General features: G+C 41.1%; 1 protein-coding gene across 2 annotated transcripts in view; it reads right to left on the bottom strand.

The window, feature by feature from the left end:
- Positions 1-18,425, bottom strand: part of LOC121004925 (pulmonary surfactant-associated protein D-like) — a 46,501-nt gene that overhangs the window by 24,458 nt on the left and 3,618 nt on the right. For both annotated transcript variants that reach the window (XM_040437357.1, XM_040437358.1), the window contains exons 2-6: positions 18,069-18,255; positions 8,504-8,620; positions 6,527-6,679; positions 1,173-1,325; positions 909-1,061 (exon numbers count right to left, since the gene is read on the bottom strand). In XM_040437357.1, coding sequence (XP_040293291.1) covers positions 909-1,061; positions 1,173-1,325; positions 6,527-6,679; positions 8,504-8,620; positions 18,069-18,255 — 763 coding nt within the window. The remainder of the gene's footprint in view (positions 1-908; positions 1,062-1,172; positions 1,326-6,526; positions 6,680-8,503; positions 8,621-18,068; positions 18,256-18,425) is intronic.

The raw sequence follows: 18,425 nt of genomic DNA, 5'->3' as shown, positions 1-18,425 counted from the left end.
CCGAAAAGTTTGGGTCCCCATTGACTTCAATGGGGTTCGGGTTCGGGGCGAAGTTCGGGTCGAGTTCGGATCCCGAAGCAGAACATTTCCGGGAAGTTCGGCCGAACTTCTCGAACCCGAACATCCAGGTGTTCGCTCAACTCTAATAGAAATATATCTTTAAAATATGTTAAATAGAGGTACAACATTGTCATAAAGAGAAGAGATAAAAAAAAATATCTGCACCAGTTCTGTGTTTAGAGCTGCTCCTGGTTTTGGCTCAAAATCACTGATGGAAATCACTGACCTAACACTGATGTATGAATCAGACACAAGGCAGTGGTCTTTGACCTATGGCTGCTGTGAAATTACAACTTCCAGCATACTTTGATATCCTGGAGTTTTACTTTTGCAACAGCCTAAAGGCTGTAATAGACAGCCCAATTTAACAGGCGATTGTCGGTAAGGAAGCGTTCCTGCCCAGCAATAGTCTGCTTGTTAGTGGAGGAGACTGCTGCTATTACATGCAGCGATCTCCTCCTCCGTATGGGGAGGAGAGATTATTATACAATCACTCTTCCCTATACTGAATCATTGTTTGCCGGCAGCAGATTGTGATTAGACTCCACGATCTGCCTCCAGCAAACAATGATTTTTTAATCTGTCAAAAGATTTGGATTGCCTGATGAACGAGCGTCAGTACTACACTGCCAGATGAGCGCTAACGAGCATTACTATAAACGCTCAAACACTGCCAGATGAGCGCTAACGAGCATTACTATAAACACTCATTATCATTCATCGGTCAAAAAATCAACAGGTGTAATACAGGAGCCACATGCTGAAGAAGAGAACAATGAGCTTTGGCATTGCTTCTCATTGTTCATAAGTTACCTCTACAAATTTTATCATACTACTAACAAGCGTACCTAAATCTCCTTTGTCTCCTTTAGCACCAGTTGCACCTTTGGCTCCTGGAGTACCTGGTGCTCCTGTTGCTTCTTTAGCGCCTGCTATACCAGGAGAACCAGCAGCACCTGAAGGGCCTGGAAGGCCTCTGTCTCCTTTTACTCCTTGAATACCTTTGAATATAAATTGAAAATGAGTTTAATTTACTACTTAGGACAAGATATATTCATAAAGAGTTTATTATATCAATGAAATCCTTAGATAATGTATGTTTTTTTATATACCTGGACTTCCATTGTTTCCCTTTGCACCTGGGCTTCCATTTAAACCTTGGCTGCCTGGAGATCCTGTTGCACCAACAGAGCCCTTTGCACCTGCAATGCCTGGTGTCCCAGTAGCACCAGGTAGTCCCTTCTCTCCTTTAATTCCTTGAGCACCTTAGAAAAACAATATAAATTTATAATAATTGGTTTTCATTTTTTCATCCCTACTTTTTGAAAGCATTGTAGCTGTATGAGAACTAACTTATTGTTCTTAGGTTAAAGTTACAAAACAGAAAAGTACAGCTCTCACCTGCGTCTTCTTGCCACGAGCGCGGACATAGACCCTGGTTTGTACTATATCAAACCTCGAAAAAGAACTTGTCAAGTTCAGCTCAAATGTTTAAGGAGTAAACTTTATTCCAGCGGCTTTAAAAACGTGCGGTTTTTAAAGCCGCTGGAATAAAGTTTACTGCTTGAACATTTAAGCTGGACTTGACAAGTTCTTTTTAGGTTAGAGTTGTATTTATTTAATGGCATTATTAAAAATGCATTAAAAACAGCAATTCACATACAGTACAATTATGTTTAAAAAGGGGGTTTAGGTGCAAACTACCCTGGCTGCAATGTAAAACAAATGAGAACTACAAATAACCATATACCAAGTAATGACCCGGAGTGCAACAGGTAAACCTAAAAATCTAAGCACAACACTGTTAGTATACTGTAAATTGAAAATGGCCTCTACTTTAGTAGTAAGGGTCAGTAGTGCAGTCAATGTGAAAACATCTGCTTAAAGGCTCATGCACACGGCCGTTGGTCGGCCCTTCCGTGCATTGGGGACTTCAATTTGCAGTCCCCAATGCACGGGCAACATCCGTGCGGATTCCGCAGACGGATCCAGACCCATTCAACTTAAAAATAATAGAGCAAAAAATAGAACATTTAGCACCGGACCTTCTGGATTGCGGACCCAGGCAACGGCCGTGTGCATGAGCCCTTACTCAAAAAGGAGCAATCTACTCACCAGCAATGTAGACACTGTCCTTGTTGACGATCCCTCCTGTAGACTTTGTTTGGATCACCACAAGTTGGTGTAGATAGAAAAATAGTAGGATTCAATGGATTCAACAGGATTTCTACTATTTTACTACATGTTTTATACAAGATGTTTATCTTGTGAATATTCTGAATAAATACAGCAGGCTGTTTTATCTTAAATGATCCTGCATAAGGCTCTGTCTCTTTGTGTCTCCATATTCCTGTGAGTGTTGGAATCATGATCTGATTCTAAGATACACAGCTCCAGCTGGTAAACTGTGATTTGAAAGTCTGAGGGGCTGCCGAGTGGCTACCTACAGCAACTTGTGGTGATCCATACAAGTCTACAGGAGGGACCATTGATGAGGACTAGAGATGAGCAAATTATTTAAAAGTTCGATTCGACTGCTTCAACAAATTATTTTTTTTTAATTGCTTTGTGATGAATTACTTCATCACGAAGGGCATTTCTTTGTAAGTAGTGGATGCAATGACAGGGAGCGGCGATTGCACCGCTCCCCGTCATTGTACCAGAGTTCATACATGATTGCGGCGTCTGATAATAACAGAGTGTCAAATTGCTTGAAGATCTGGCACAAAATCTTGCATAGTCCATGATGTCATCATCACACTGGCTGGCATGATGACATCATATGTCACTGCGCACAGGATGTCGTTCGAGATCTTCAAACAAGATGGTGGAGGCTGGCCTGTTGTGATCAAATAGATCAGGTAAGTATGATTTTTTTTGTTTTTTTTACACTATTTCAGGTTAAATCAATTCGCCACCACAAAGCACGAGGAAATTTGGCTTTGCCGCAAATTGAATTTATCCTAAAATTCGGATCGAAGTCCACTTTGTGGACTTCAATAAGCTCAACACTAATGAGGATGCTACGAGGAGACCATTTACCACTTAAAGGGGTATTCCCATCACATGCAATGGGTGCATATTCCTAGAATATGCCCCCATTGTCTGATAGGTGCGGTTTCCAGAGGTGGAGAGGAGAGCGGAGCTGGGAGAGCTGTGGCTGGAGGACCTCAGGGTCCGTCCACAACCAATCGCTGCTCCCCGCTGCTCCCACACAAGTGAATGGGAGCACACCGTGCACCCGCGTCCCCTGCTCCCATTCATTTCTATGGGGCAGAGGGAAATAGCCAAGCCAGCGCTTGGCTATTTTCGGCGGCCCCTTTGCAATGAATGGAGTGGCTGCGCATGTGCAGTGCGCCCTCCATTCATTTCCCTGCTCCATTCTCGTTGTAGGTGTGGGTCCCAGAGGAGGGACCCGCACCTTTAAGACAATGGGGGCATATCCTAGCGATAGGCCCCCATTGTATGTGATGGGAAAACCCCTTTAATGACCCATGAAGTATTGTGTACGTCATGATCTGATGTTAGTTCCCGCATCATGAAGGACACAGTATGTCATGAACTACAAGTGTCACCTCCTTTATGCATGCCGACACCGGCATGTAAACAGATTTCACGGACAGCTGAGTGGTCCGGGCACCCGACAGGGGACCGATCAGAATGGTCCCTGCTCTGCAATCAATGTGATTGGTCAGTCAAATCTGACTGACCAATCCCAGCATGAGCCTGATTGGCGGCAGGCTCAAATGTAAAAGCACAGCTGCAGTCTCCTCATCCTGTCAGTGACCGATAAGGAGGAAGAAGCTGCACTGTCATCCGAGTCCTCTTTGTGCTCCTATGGGGCCCTGCAGCCCCCCAATGTCACTGATCCCCCAATTCACTTTCATGATAGCTAAGCATCCCCCCAATATCAGCCCCCCCAATCATTTTCAGGATGGCTGAGAGCCTTAGCAGCAAGTGTCATCTGTAACATACAGCTAACATTCTGCTGCAATGGCCGACATCAGTGCTGGCACCGATGTTGGCCATTGAACCCCTTCCATGCAGCAGTCTGTAGAGGATCTCCCTCACTCTCCTTTCGGGCCGCTGTTCTGCCGTGGCAGCATCCAGATGGTTCAGGGTTTAACAGAGGGAGCTCTCTCCCTCTCCCATCTGGCTGCTGCACTGCTGTGGCAGCATCCCAATGACTACCATGGCAACTGGAGGCTTTACAAAAGCCTCCTGGCTTGCCGTGTACCAGTCAGACAGCTCCTGCCAGAGGCAGGAGCCTGATCAGGCTTAGTGTAAGTGACAATATACTGCAATACATTATTGCAGTGTATTGTACAGCTAATAGACCCACAGGGTACAAAAAAGTGTTAAAAAAAGAAAACGTGATAAAAGTAAAAACAAAAACATTTCAATAATAGCAAAATATATAGCTTTTTACTGTATCCACATATTTATAATTGGTTAAAAATTAAAAAAAATGCATTACAAATGTTTGGTATCGCAACATCCATAATGAGTATGTGGCGATGCAAAATATAACTTGTTTTTAATAAAAAAATTATTTTACGCTGAAAAATTAAAACATGAAAAGAACTATATAAATGAGGTATCGCCATAACCGTATCGACCTACAGAATAAAGTTATGATATAATATTTACCACATGGAATACCTCATAATAAATAAAAATTAAAAACAATGACAAAATTGCAATTTTTCCTACCTCACCTCCCAAAAAATGGTATAAAAAGTGATCAAAAAAGTCATATGTACCCCAAAATGGTACAAAAAAAACCTACAGCTTCTCACGCAAAACATAAGTCCTCACACAGCTCAGTCAACAAAAAAATAAGAAAGTTATGGCACCTAAAATCAATTTAGGCACATTCCATTGTTAGCCCAGCGCTCCGTGCCTGTGCCCCTGGCCCTACACGCGGGCACGAGCTCCCTCATTCCCTTCTGCTAATGTGCGCCATGCTGACAAGCGTGGGCAGCAGGTAGCTTAACTGTTGTATCTGTGCTCCCTGCCAGAGTTTACTTCCTGCTTGAGTCTTGTACTGTTGTTGGGCATGTCTCTCCTCCCTTGTAAGGCAGCACGTACATATCCTCTGTCTCCCCAGCCTATGGCTGTGTTGCAGGAAGTATTTAAAGGCGCTTCATTCCCCAGGAAGGCACCTGAGCAATCTTGGTCACTAGCTTGTCTAGTTTCTTGTGTTGTGTAAAGGTGTTTTGGAAGTTTCTGCTTTTCTGTGTACTGGACCCTGCTTCCTGATTTAACAGATTTTGCGTGTTTGCCTGCCTGACCTTGGACTTCGATTACGGACTTTGCTTGATCACTGCCTGCCCTGACTCCGAACTTCATGACTATGTCCTTCCCCTTTGTGATTGCACTGGTATCTCTGACACCCTGGTCAGCTGCCACTGACCCAGGAACTGCTCTGGAGTGGCACCTGTTAACTACCCTAATGGCCCAATGCCTATCCTTACCATCAGAGGCTCTAGTGAAGACCAGGTAGTTACTTAGTCACGCCCCTCCAGGGTATAGCCGGTTAGTAGCGCATGGGTCCACATCCGCTTGCATAACATCCATGTTAGAAAATCCTGATGCTGCTCCTTCCCTTCTGAACGCAGCTGTGCCCCCAAACAGCAGTTTACAATCACAATGTTGTGTTTACATATTCAGAAAAAAATGCCTACCAAGTTTTGGGATGCATTTCCTTCTGTTACCCCTTGTGAAAATGAAATTTGGGACTAAAGTAACATTTTATTGTAAACAATAAAATTTTTCCTTTTCAAAGCCAAGTGTTTCTATATGTTATGAAACATTTGTTGGGTCAATACACTCACCACACCCCTCAATGAATGCCTTGAGGGGTGTTGTTTATAAAATGAGGCCACTTTTTAGTGTTTTCCTTTCTAGGGGTACCTCTGGGTCTCTTCAAATGTGATATGGCATCCGAAAACCATCCCAGCAAATTCTGCCCACCAAAAGACATATGGTTCTCCTTCCCTTCTGAACCCTACCATGTGCCCATACAGCAGTTTATGACCACATATGGGGTGCTGATGTATTAAGGAGAAAATTAATAACAAATAGCGGGGTGCATTTTCTTATGTTGCCCCTTGTTAAAATTAAAAATTTGGGCTAAAGTGACATTTTCTTGGAAAATATGTAATGTTTCATTTTCATGGCCAAGTGTTTATTTTTTCTATGAAACAAAGTGCTCACAGCCCCCCTTGAAATATTCCTTGGTGGTGTAGTTTCCAACATGGGGTCACTTTTTGGGGGTTTCCACTGTAGGGGTGCATCAGGTGGTCTTCAAATGCAACATGGGCCCATAAAATTATTCAATCAAAATCTGCGCTCCAAAAACCATATGTTGCTCCTTCCCTCCACTCAGCTACTACAGTTGGAACACAGACAAAATGGCACAATTGATGATATCATAAGTACAAAATATCATGTCGTAAATTACCTAGGTCACCTTTGTCTCCTTTGGCACCAGTGGCTCCATTAATGCCCGGAGTCCCAGGGGCTCCAGCTGTACCAGTAGCACCTTTAGCACCAGGAACTCCAGCAGCACCTGCGGGACCCAGGGAACCCTTTTCTCCTTTAAGACCCTGTGGACCTTGAACCAGAAATAATTAACATATAATTGTTGTAATTTGTAGAATTCAACACAGGTTTGACAGCTATTTTAATACAAATGTCAAGGCAATTAATATTTAACTTTTTAACACTGAAAAGGATTTCCAGAAGTACAATATTGATGACCTATCCCCAAGAATATCAGATTGGTGGGGATCTAACTCCCAGCACCAATCTGAACAACTGTCTAAAAAGTTGCATCGCATGGTGATGTCCTGCAGCCTCCTCACAGTATATCAGTAATACCATGTACAGCACCATATATAACCTTTAAAAAACATTGTTGCGGACCCCTTTGGCGCTGCCTAGACCTTGATTGAATAAACTTTACAATTGAAGTGTCTGGAATTAAGAGATCTTTTATTATTATACAATATAGTCAACGCGTTTCTGGGGCAGGATTACCCCCTTCGTCAGGACTATTAATAAGGGTAATCCTGCTGAAGGGGGTAATCCTGCCCCAGAAACGCGTTGACTATATCGTATAATAATAAAAGATCTCTTAATACCAGACACATTAATTGTGAAGTTTATTCAATCAAGGTCTAGGCAGGGCCAAAGGGGTCCGCAACAACATTTTTTAAAGGTTATTTCTTCATCTGCCACCTGCCTTGAGCACACGCAGAAGACCGCGGCCGCAGCCCAAGACAACCGCACGCTGGTCGGGACACCAAATAACCAGCAAAGCGATCTACAGTTGTTGTGACTCTTCACAACAACATCTGGTAAGCAGACTCGTAAGCTTTTTAACTCAATAAGGAAGCGTTTAATGCACATGTGGCGCTCTACTCTCCCAATTTTATCTCTACACATGTACAGCACCATACATATATAGTGGCTGGGCTTGGTATTGCAGCCCAGGCCCATTGACTTGAATTGGACTAAGCTACACATACTGTGGATCATGTAACCAATGAACATGACATCAATAGCTTAAAGGGAACCTGTCATCAACTTTATGCTGACCTCACTGAGGACAGCATGAAATAGTGACAGAAATGTTGATTTCAGCGGTGTGTCACTCATGAGCTAAAAGTAAGTGGTTGCTGAGAACCAGCATCATAATCATTGCAGCCTGGGCCTGGAAAAGAGTCAAATCTACTTGAAAAGAGTCATGGTTATTCCTAATCTCCTGCTTTCCCTGCCCACCTGCTGATGATTGGCAGTTCTCTCCTAAAGAGAAAGGGAGAAAACTCGGTAGAAGACTCTCAGTCATCAGCAGGTGGGCAGGAATTCATGAATAACCAGGACTCTTCTCAAGTGGCCATGTCTCTTTTCCAGGCCCAGTCTGCAATAATTGTGATGTTGGTTCTCGGCAACCACTTACTTTTAACCTATAAATGACAGACTGCTGAAATCAACTCACCTGTCTCTACTTTATTCTGCCTTTAGTATGGGCAGCATAAAGTTGATTCCCTTTAAGAAAAGGCTGCAGCACTCAAACAGCTGATCAGTGATAATGCCAGGAGTCAGATTCTCCACTGGTCTGATATTATCCTGACGATAGATCATTAATATTTTACTTCCATAAAATGCCTTTCAGCAATGGCCTGTATTTTACGTTTATTTTGCATAGAGATAATATATAAACCTACCATAAACATTTTTTGTCTATTTTAGCATACAGTGAACCATGAGACTAGCCACCATTTAGAAAGGAAAATTATTTTATACTAATACCTACTGGATATTTTGGGACAATGGCCAATATCTATACCAGCCATTGTCAGAAAATTACATTTACTGTGCATTCTTTCCAAACTGTATGATATACTGTACATTCTATAATTGCGACTTGTGTTACCTGGTGTCCCATTTATCCCTTTATCACCCCGATCGCCTTTCAGACCTTGAGGGCCTGCTTTGCCTGGAATTCCTGGATTTCCTTTTAAACCTGAGCTTCCTGTTGGCCCAATCAAACCTAGAATAAAAAAAAAAACATGACAATAATGATATATATAAAGCAGTATTTTAGGTAAAACTATTAGTGTGATAGAAACATTGGGTCACCGCCGTTTTAGACATTGGTCTTAATTAGTGTTGATCACGAATATTCGAATTTTGAATTTTTATCGCGAATATAGGTACTTAGAAAATTCGCGAATATTTCGAATATAGTTATATATATTCGTAATTTCGAATATTCTAATTTCTTTAATTTTATTTTTTTAATCAGTACACATGATCCCTCACTGCTTCTAGCTTGTGGGCCAATAAGAAGGCTGCAATATACTTGACTTTAGGAGTAGTAGTGTTTGCGAATTTTGCTCTATATTCGTTTTTTTTATATTTGCTATATTGCTATATATTCTTGTTTTAGAATATTACGAATATTCGAAAAAACTAAGTTATAGCAATAAAGAGAATATTCGAAAAAAATCGAATATAGAGCAATTTAGCTAATATAGTGCTATAATCTTCGTCTAATAGTTGTAAATTGAAAAATTCGAATTCTGAAAATTCGCATATTACACAATCATTACCTTTCCAATTTTTTGAGTAAAAAAAAATCGTGAATTTTCGAATATTCGACGAATATTCTACAAAATATTCGCGAAATATTGCGAATTCGAATATGACCCCAGCTGCTCATCACTAGTCTTAATAAAGGCCCCGTGTTGGTGCAACCTTTCCATAGCTTCTGCGCATCCAGCGCCAGTTCTAAATGTAAGACCGCTTCCAAGCTGTCTTACATTTAGACCATTTTCCATGCCATCTTTGTCCCCCATGCCATGCACACAATTTTATTCCTGGTGCGAGCAGGGCAAAGTCGCAAATAGCGGTGCAACTAACCGTTGCACCGCCATCTGCGCCTGAAATACACCAAATTTAGGAGTATTTCAGTATACTAAGCAGTATAGTAAATTATTATTTTTTATTTTTAATAACACAGGGTTAGATTTATAGCATTGTATTACTGTTCAGTTATTTTGAAGCAGAACATCTATGCTATAAAAGACAGATGTGTTGAAAAAACAGGGACAGAGCATTCAGGCATTAAAGGGAATATATTACCATTTGTATGCCGTCCTGAGGGCAGAATAAACGAATGACAGGTTCCCTTTGCAAAATGCTGGGTCACTTTTTTAACTGCTAAAATATTGCATAGAACAGCTCCAGTATAGTGTCAATGAGTCCTGATTAAGGATGAGTAGTGATGGACGAACATCGGCCGGGACAGTTCGCGAACGTGATCCCGCAAACGCGATCAAATGTTCGCGAACCGCAAGTTCGCGGCGGTCCCCATTCACTTTAATGGCAGGCAAACCTGAAAAACCTGTAGCTCATATTTGCTGCCACCAAATAATTACTAGAAGTGCACAAATAGTCCCACAATATGGACAGTGACATACCAGATGTATTATTCGAATTTGCGATCTCCATTCATTATTTTTTTCAATGCAAAATATCGGCAATGTAATTTTCGCTTATGCGCATGCGCTAAATATGTGCGGCCTACTACAACAACTGAAGTTGGATGCGATCAGAAAAGATGTTTGGCAACAATTTTTGCAACGTTGAGGAAGAATTTCTGATCACTGTAAGTAATTTGACATTAAATTCATTAAATCGCTGTATATGCAGATCGAGTGTTTAAAAAAAGCGCCATTGCGAAAATCCCTAATGATGCGATTTATTTTTTCGCGGTACACACAACTTGACATTTTATAAGGTCTCATGAGATATTAGTGATTGGTGCACTAAGTATTGTTGTGAGAACTTGCCACTCCAGTACAGGCCCCAAAAATTAGCCAATAGGCATTCACCTGACAGCACACAAGTTTGTAGGATTCTGTGGCTGGAGGGACATTAGGCGGTCACAGGATAAAAATTTAACTGTCGGCCAGTGCAGGCCCCAAAAATTAGCCAATAGGCGTTCACCTGACAGCAAAGAACTTTGGATTCTGTAGCTGGAGGTACATTAGGCGGTCACAGGATAAATATGTAACTGTTGGCCAGTACAGGTACAGAAACGGGTACTCTGACGCCACTTATGCAGTGGGCGAGGATACTCTCCCTCCCACCCCTGCAGCTGACAGAAGTAGATTTTTGCCTTCATTTTTTCAATCCCCGTCGGCTCAGGCGTGGGAGGGGCGTGGCCTAACCAGATCTGGCTGTGGCTTAGCAGGGCCTGGGGGCTGGGTTTTAAGTCTTTTGAGGGTGGACACATTGTGGCAGGGGGGTTGTCTGGGCTCCTTCCTGCAAGAGTGACGCCCCTCTGGGCACCTTAATGGCTCATTTGCATACCAAATAAACTGGATTTTCAAAGGATAAAAACATCTATTGCTGGAACAAAGGCACATCTTGAAATAAGGTACTAAGTGCTATTAGACCATGGCTTTACGTCAATAGCGATTATCCTGGTGACAGATTTCCTTTAAAGCTCTCCTACTGCAGTAAAGATAAATGGCTTGGTTGTTATGGAAACCTGGAGTAAAACTGTGTATGTGGAGGCTGGAGGACCTGCGAGCTTCTATTGGCTGATAAGGGTCATGTGACCAAGCATCTATTGGCTAATGCATTTTTTGGGAATCTCTGAGGAACGGTACGTGCTAGAGAGCAGAGACCTGGTCTAAAAGCTTCCCGGACACCTGATGTACCTGTGTGCCAAATTTCGTTGATTGTAAATGCGACAGTACGGATTCCTTTAGCGGACATACAGTACAGACTAAAAGTTTGGACACACCTTCTCATCAAAGAGTTTTCTTTATTTTCATGACTATGAAGGCATCAAAACTATGAATTAACACATGTGGAATTATATTCATAACAAACAAGTGTGAAACAACTGAAAATATGTCATATTCTAGGTTCTTCAAAGTAGCCACCTTTTGCTTTGATTACTGCTTTGCACACTTTTGGCATTCTCTTGATGAGCTTCAAGAGGTAGTCCCCTGAAATGGTCTTCCAACAGTCTTAAAGGAGTTCCCAGAGATGCTTAGCACTTGTTGGCCCTTTTGCCTTCACTCTGCGGTCCAGCTCACCCCAAACCATCTCGATTGGGTTCAGGTCCGGTGACTGTGGAGGCCAGGTCATCTGGCGCAGCACCCCATCACTCTCCTTCATGGTCAAATAGCCCTTACTTTCAAAGTTTTCCCAATTTTTCGGCTGACTGATTGACCTTCATTTCTTAAAGTAATGATGGCCACTCGTTTTTCTTTACTTAGCTGCTTTATTCTTGCCATAATACAAATTCTAACAGTCTATTCAGTAGGACTATCAGCTGTGTATCCACCTGACTTCTCCTCAACGCCACTGATGGTCCCAACCCCATTTAAAAGGCAAGAAATCCCACTTAGTAAACCTGACAGGGAACACCTGTGAAGTGAAAACCATTTCAGGGGACTACCTCTTGAAGCTCATCAAGGGAATGCCAAGAGTGTGCAAAGCAGTAATCAAAGCAAAAGGTGGCTACTTTGAAGAACCTAGAATATGACATATTTTCAATTGTTTCACACTTGTTTGTTATTTAGATAATTCCACATGTGTTAATTCATAGTTTTGATGCCTTCAGTTTGAATCTACAATTTTCATAGTCATGAAAATAAAGAAAACTCTTTGAATGAGAAGGTGTGTCCAAACTTTTGGTCTGTACTGTACATACATACACACACACACATACACTCAGCTTCATATATAAGATAGACTGTCGATGTGTAATTGTTTTAATAAATTCCTTTTTATTATTCAAAGTACAGCGAATAGTCATTTATTGTAGTAGTCGCCGCAGTAGTAGTATAACGCACGTAGTTCAGGGAAAACGTGTAAATGCAACAGAGGTAGTTTCTTTTAAGGAATAAATAGGCGGAGTCATCAATAGATGCCTATTTATACGTTAAAATAATCTACCTCTGTTGCACTTACACATTTTTCCTGAACTACGTGCGTTATACTACTACTGCGGCGACTACTACAATAAATGACTATTTGCTATAATTTGAATAATAAAAAGGAATTTATTAAAACAATTACACGTCTACAGTCTATTATTGCTATAATTATATATATTTATATCAATAGACATATAAATATATATAACTATCGTCGCACACGGTAACGGCACCCCTCAATCTGTATTTTGTGGAAGCAGGTATATAGAAACCCTTAATCAATATTTGGTGGAAGCGAGTATATCGCACCCCTCAATCAGTATTTTGTGGAAGCAAATATATCACACCCCTCAATCAGTACTTCGTGAAAGCAGGTGTATCAAACCCCTTAATCAGTATTTTGTTAAAGCAGGTGTATTGCAGGCCTCAATCAATATTTGGTGGAAGCAGGTATATCAATACCCCTAATCGTTTTTTTGTGGAAACAGGTGTATAGCAGGCCTCAATCAATATTTTGTGGAAACAGGTATATCAATCCCCTTAATCAGTATTTTGTGGAAACAGGTATATAGAATCCCTTAATCAATATTCGGTGGATGTAGGTATATTGCACCCCTCAATTAGTATTTTGTGGGAGCAGGTATATAAAAGCCCCTTAATCATTATTTTGTGGAAGCCGGTATATCGCACATCTCAATTACTATTTTGTGAAAGCAGGCATATAGAACCCCTTAATCAATATTTTGTGGAAGCAGGTATATTGCACCCCTCAATCAGTAGTTTGTGGAAGCAGGTATATAAAAAACCCTTAATCAGTATTTTGTGGAAGCAGGAATATCACACCTCTCAATCAGTTTTTTGCTGAAACAGGTATATAAAACCCCCTTAATCGATACAGTGGGGGAAATAATTATTTGACCCCTCACTGATTTTGTAAGTTTGTCCAATGACAAAGAAATGAAAAGTCTCAGAACAGTATCATTTCAATGGTAGGTTTATTGTAACAGTGGCAGATAGCACATCAAAAGGAAAATCGAAAAAATAACTTTAAATAAAAGATAGCAACTGATTTGCATTTCATTGAGTGAAATAAGTATTTGAACCCCTACCAACCATTAAGAGTTCTGGCTCCCACAGAGTGGTTAGACACTTCTACTCAATTAGTCACCCTCATTAAGGACACCTGTCTTAACTAGTCACCTGTATAAAAGACACCTGTCCACAGAATCAATCAATCAAGCAGACTCCAAACTCTCCAACATGGGAAAGACCAAAGAGCTGTCCAAGGATGTCAGAGACAAAATTGTAGACCTGCACAAGGCTGGAATGGGCTACAAAACCATTAGCAAGAAGCTGGGAGAGAAGGTGACAACTGTTGGTGCGATTGTTCGAAAATGGAAGGAGCACAAAATGACCATCAATCGACCTCGCTCTGGGGCTCCACGCAAGATCTCACCTCGTGGGGTGTCAATGGTTCTGAGAAAGGTGAAAAAGCATCCTAGAACTACACGGGAGGAGTTAGTTAATGACCTCAAATTAGCAGGGACCACAGTCACCAAGAAAACCATTGGAAACACATTACACCGCAATGGATTAAAATCCTGCAGGGCTCGCAAGGTCCCCCTGCTCAGGAAGGCACATGTGCAGGCCCGTCTGAAGTTTGCCAATGAACACCTGAATGATTCAGAGAGTGACTGGGAGAAGGTGCTGTGGTCTGATGAGACCAAAATAGAGCTCTTTGGCATTAACTCAACTCGCTGTGTTTGGAGGAAGAAAAATGCTGCCTATGACCCCCAAAACACCGTCCCCACCGTCAAGCATGGGGGTGGAAACATTTTGCTTTGGGGGTGTTTTTCTGCTAAGGGCACAGGACAACTTATTCGCATAAACGGGAAAATGGACGGAGCCATGTATCGTGAAATCCTGAGCGACAACCTCCTTCCCTCTGCCAGGAAACTGAAAATGGGTCGTGGATGGGTGTTCCAGCACGACAATGACCCAAAACATACAGCAAAGGCAACAAAGGAGTGGCTCAAGAAGAAGCACATTAAGGTCATGGAGTGGCCTAGTCAGTCTCCGGACCTTAATCCAATCGAAAACCTATGGAGGGAGCTCAAGCTCAGAGTTGCACAGAGACAGCCTCGAAACCTTAGGGATTTAGAGATGATCTGCAAAGAGGAGTGGACCAACATTCCTCCTAAAATGTGCGCAAACTTGGTCATCAATTACAAGAAACGTTTGACCTCTGTGCTTGCAAACAAGGGTTTTTCCACCAAGTATTAAGTCTTTTTTTGTTAGAGGGTTCAAATACTTATTTCACTCAATGAAATGCAAATCAGTTGCTATCTTTTATTTAAAGTTATTTTTTCGATTTTCCTTTTGATGTGCTATCTGCCACTGTTACAATAAACCTACCATTGAAATGATACTGTTCTGAGACTTTTCATTTCTTTGTCATTGGACAAACTTACAAAATCAGTGAGGGGTCAAATAATTATTTCCCCCACTGTATTTGGTGGAAGCAGGTATATCGCACCCTCATTATATCACACCTATCGATAGCACACCTATATCAGTCCTTAAAAGAACTTTTGTGGCCCTATTAGCTAGCGTTTGGTGTCCCTAACAGTCTGTCCCTGCTCCACAAAGCAAACTCTCCCTACACTGGCAAAACACAGAATGTAAAATGGCTGCCAGATCGGGTTCTGTTATAGGGTGAGGGTGTGTCCATGTGCTTGGTTGTCCTGTCTCACCTGATGTGTGTGTCATGGGTCAAAGTTGGGCACAATGCAAAAGAACATGGCGCCGCAGACATCGCCATATGTTTGCATGTTCGGCGAATAGCGAGAGTACAAATTTCGCCATGAAACGACCGCAGGGCAAACCGCAAGGCCATCACTATTGGCTGGCTGCATGGCATAATGGGTCATATTGCATTCCTGGGCCGCTATATTAGGAAAAAAAAATGATTTGATACAACAAAGCGACAGGAAATTCGGATTTGTGGCGAATCTAATTTTTTCTAAAATTCGGATCGAAGTCAATTCATTTCACTTGAATTCGCTCAACACTTACCAAAAAGTATCATAACTGCAAGACTCTTATTTTGTTCCTCTTAATGAGAGCAATATACCATTTTAGCTGCTTAATTGCATAAAAATAAAACGGTAAAATAATAACTAGTGATGAGCAAAGTTTTGAAAAGTTTGATTTGACTGCTTTGACGAACTTCAACATGAAATTCGATTTGTGACGTCACCATGTCTGTCCAGCGTCCAGTATTTTGTGGAAGCAGGTATATTAAACTCCTTAATAAATATTTGGTGGAAGCAAGTATATAGATTTGATTTATTTTGTGGAAGCAGGTATATAGAACCCCTTAATAAATATTTGGTGGAAGCAGGTATATCGCACCCCTCAATCTATATTTTGTGGAAGCAGGTATAAAAAAAAAACGTAATTAGTATTTTGTGGAAGCGGGAATATCGCACACCTCAATCAATATTTTGTGGAAGCAGGTATATCAATCCCCTTAAACAGTATTTTGTGGAAGCAGGTATATAGAACCCCTTAATCAATTTTTCGTGGAAGCAGGTATATTGCACCTCTCAGTCAGTGTTTTGTGGAAGCAGGTATATAAAAAAAAACTCAATCAGTATTTTGTGGAAGCCAGTATATCGCACCCCTCAATCTGTATTTTGTGGAAGCAGGTATATAGAACCCTTTAATCAATATTTGGTGGAAGAAGGTATTTCATACCCCTGAATCAGTATTTTGTGGAAGCAGGTATATAAAAAACCGTTAATTAGTATTTTGTGGATGCAGGTTTATCGCACCCCTCAATCTGTATTTTGTGGAAGCAGGTATATAGAACCCTTTAACCAATATTTGGTGGAAGCAGGTATATCGCAGGCCTCAATCAATTTTTGGTGGAAGCAGGTATATCGTAGGCCAAAAATCTATATTTGGTGGAAGCAGGTATGTCGCACCCCTCAATCAGTTTTTTAGGGAGCAACAGGTATATCACACCCGTTGCAAATAGTTGTTCCAATAGCGCTTGTCCCTCTACATACCTCCAGTATCACAGCAGAACCGCACACAACTGCTGCACAATACAAATGCACTATATACTTTCTATGTTAGAAAGTATATTATAGGTATATCACACCCCTCAATCAGTTTTTTGGGGGGCAATAGGTATATCACACCAGTTGAAACTAGTTACTCCAATAGCGTTTGTCCCTCTATATAGCTGCGGTATCACAGCAGAACCGCACATAACTGCTGCACAATACAAATACGCTATAATATACTTTCTATGTTAGTAAGTATATTATAAGTATATCGCACCCCTCATTATATCACACCTATCGATAGCACACCTATACCAGTCCTTAAAAGGACTTTTGTGGCCCTATTAGCTAGCGTTTGGTGTCCCTAACAGTCTGTCCCTGCTTCCCAAAGCAAACTCTCCCTACACTGGCAAAACACAGAATGTAAAATGGCTGCCAGATCGGGTTCTGTTATAGAGTGGGGGTGTGTCCATGTGCTGAAACATCTCAATTGGTTGTCCTGTCTCACCTGATGTGTGTGTCATGGGTCAAAGTTGGGAACAATGCAAAAGAACATGGCGCCCGCGGACATCGCCATATGTTTGCATGTTCGGCGAATAGCGAGCGTACAAATTTCGCAATGAAACGACCGCAGGGCAAACCGCAAGGCCATCACTATTGGCTGGCTGCATGCCATAATGGGTCATATTGCATTCCTGGGCCACTATATTAGGAAAAAAAAAATGATTTGATACAACAAAGCGACAGGAAATTTGGATTTGTGGCGAATCAAATTTTTTCAGAAATTCGGATCGAAGTCAATTAATTTCACTTGAATTCGCTCAACACTTACCAAAAAGTATAATAACTGCAAGACTCTTATTTTGTTCCTCTTAATGAGAGCAATATACCAGGTAATAAAAATAGATTACAAAATTATATCCACCTTTATAAAAGATTATTTTAAAAGATGTTTATGCAAACCAGTAAACCCCTTTTATTCGACGTATACTACAATGACCATTTTAGCTGCTTAATTGCATAAAAATAAAACTGTAACATAATAACTAGTGATGAGCAAAGTTTTGAAAAGTTTGATTTGACTGCTTTGACGAGCTTCAACACGAAATTTGATTTGTGACGTCACCATATCTGTCCAGCGTGATGAAATGGATATGGCGTCACACATCCGCGCATGGAAGATTTGGAGCATTTTCTTTAATCAAGATGGCTGCAATGGCCTCTCCGCAGCAAATGGATGAGGTGAGTGTTTTTTTTTTGTTTTTTTTTTATTTTATTTTTTAAGTAATTTGTTACCACAAAGCTCCACAAATTTCCGATTTTACGGTGAATCAAATTTTTCCTGAAATGCAGATCAAGGTCAATTTGTTTGTCTTTGCTCAACACTAATAATATGTGACAAATAAGTAATTTACTGTAATATAAAAATAATTACATCTGTTTGTCTTATTACAAGTGAATTTACCTGGTTCACCCTTGGTACCAGGAGGACCATCTCTACCATCTCTGCCATTAAGACCTTGAAATCCTTGGATAACTGAGCATACAACTGGTTTTTCTGGAGCTTCACATGATGCCAGGAGGAAGGATGTCAGCATAATAATGACGACTTTTTTGCAGAACCCCATATTCTTCTGGATAAGTTCACACATCTATGGTATATCAAGAGCATATTTTGGTTACATCTCAGAAGTGTGTACTGTACATGGAAATTTATTTTCCTTAAAACGGTTATCCCATGACTAATAGTGTTGAGCACGAATATTCGAATGGCAAATTTTTATCACGATTATCGCCACTTCGAGAATTCGCAAATATTTAG

The sequence above is a fragment of the Bufo bufo genome, chromosome 6 (assembly GCF_905171765.1).
Source record: "Bufo bufo chromosome 6, aBufBuf1.1, whole genome shotgun sequence".
Classification (NCBI taxonomy): domain Eukaryota; kingdom Metazoa; phylum Chordata; class Amphibia; order Anura; family Bufonidae; genus Bufo; species Bufo bufo.
The sequence above is the reverse complement of the archived record's forward strand: the minus strand, read 5'-3'. Positions and strand labels throughout refer to the sequence as shown.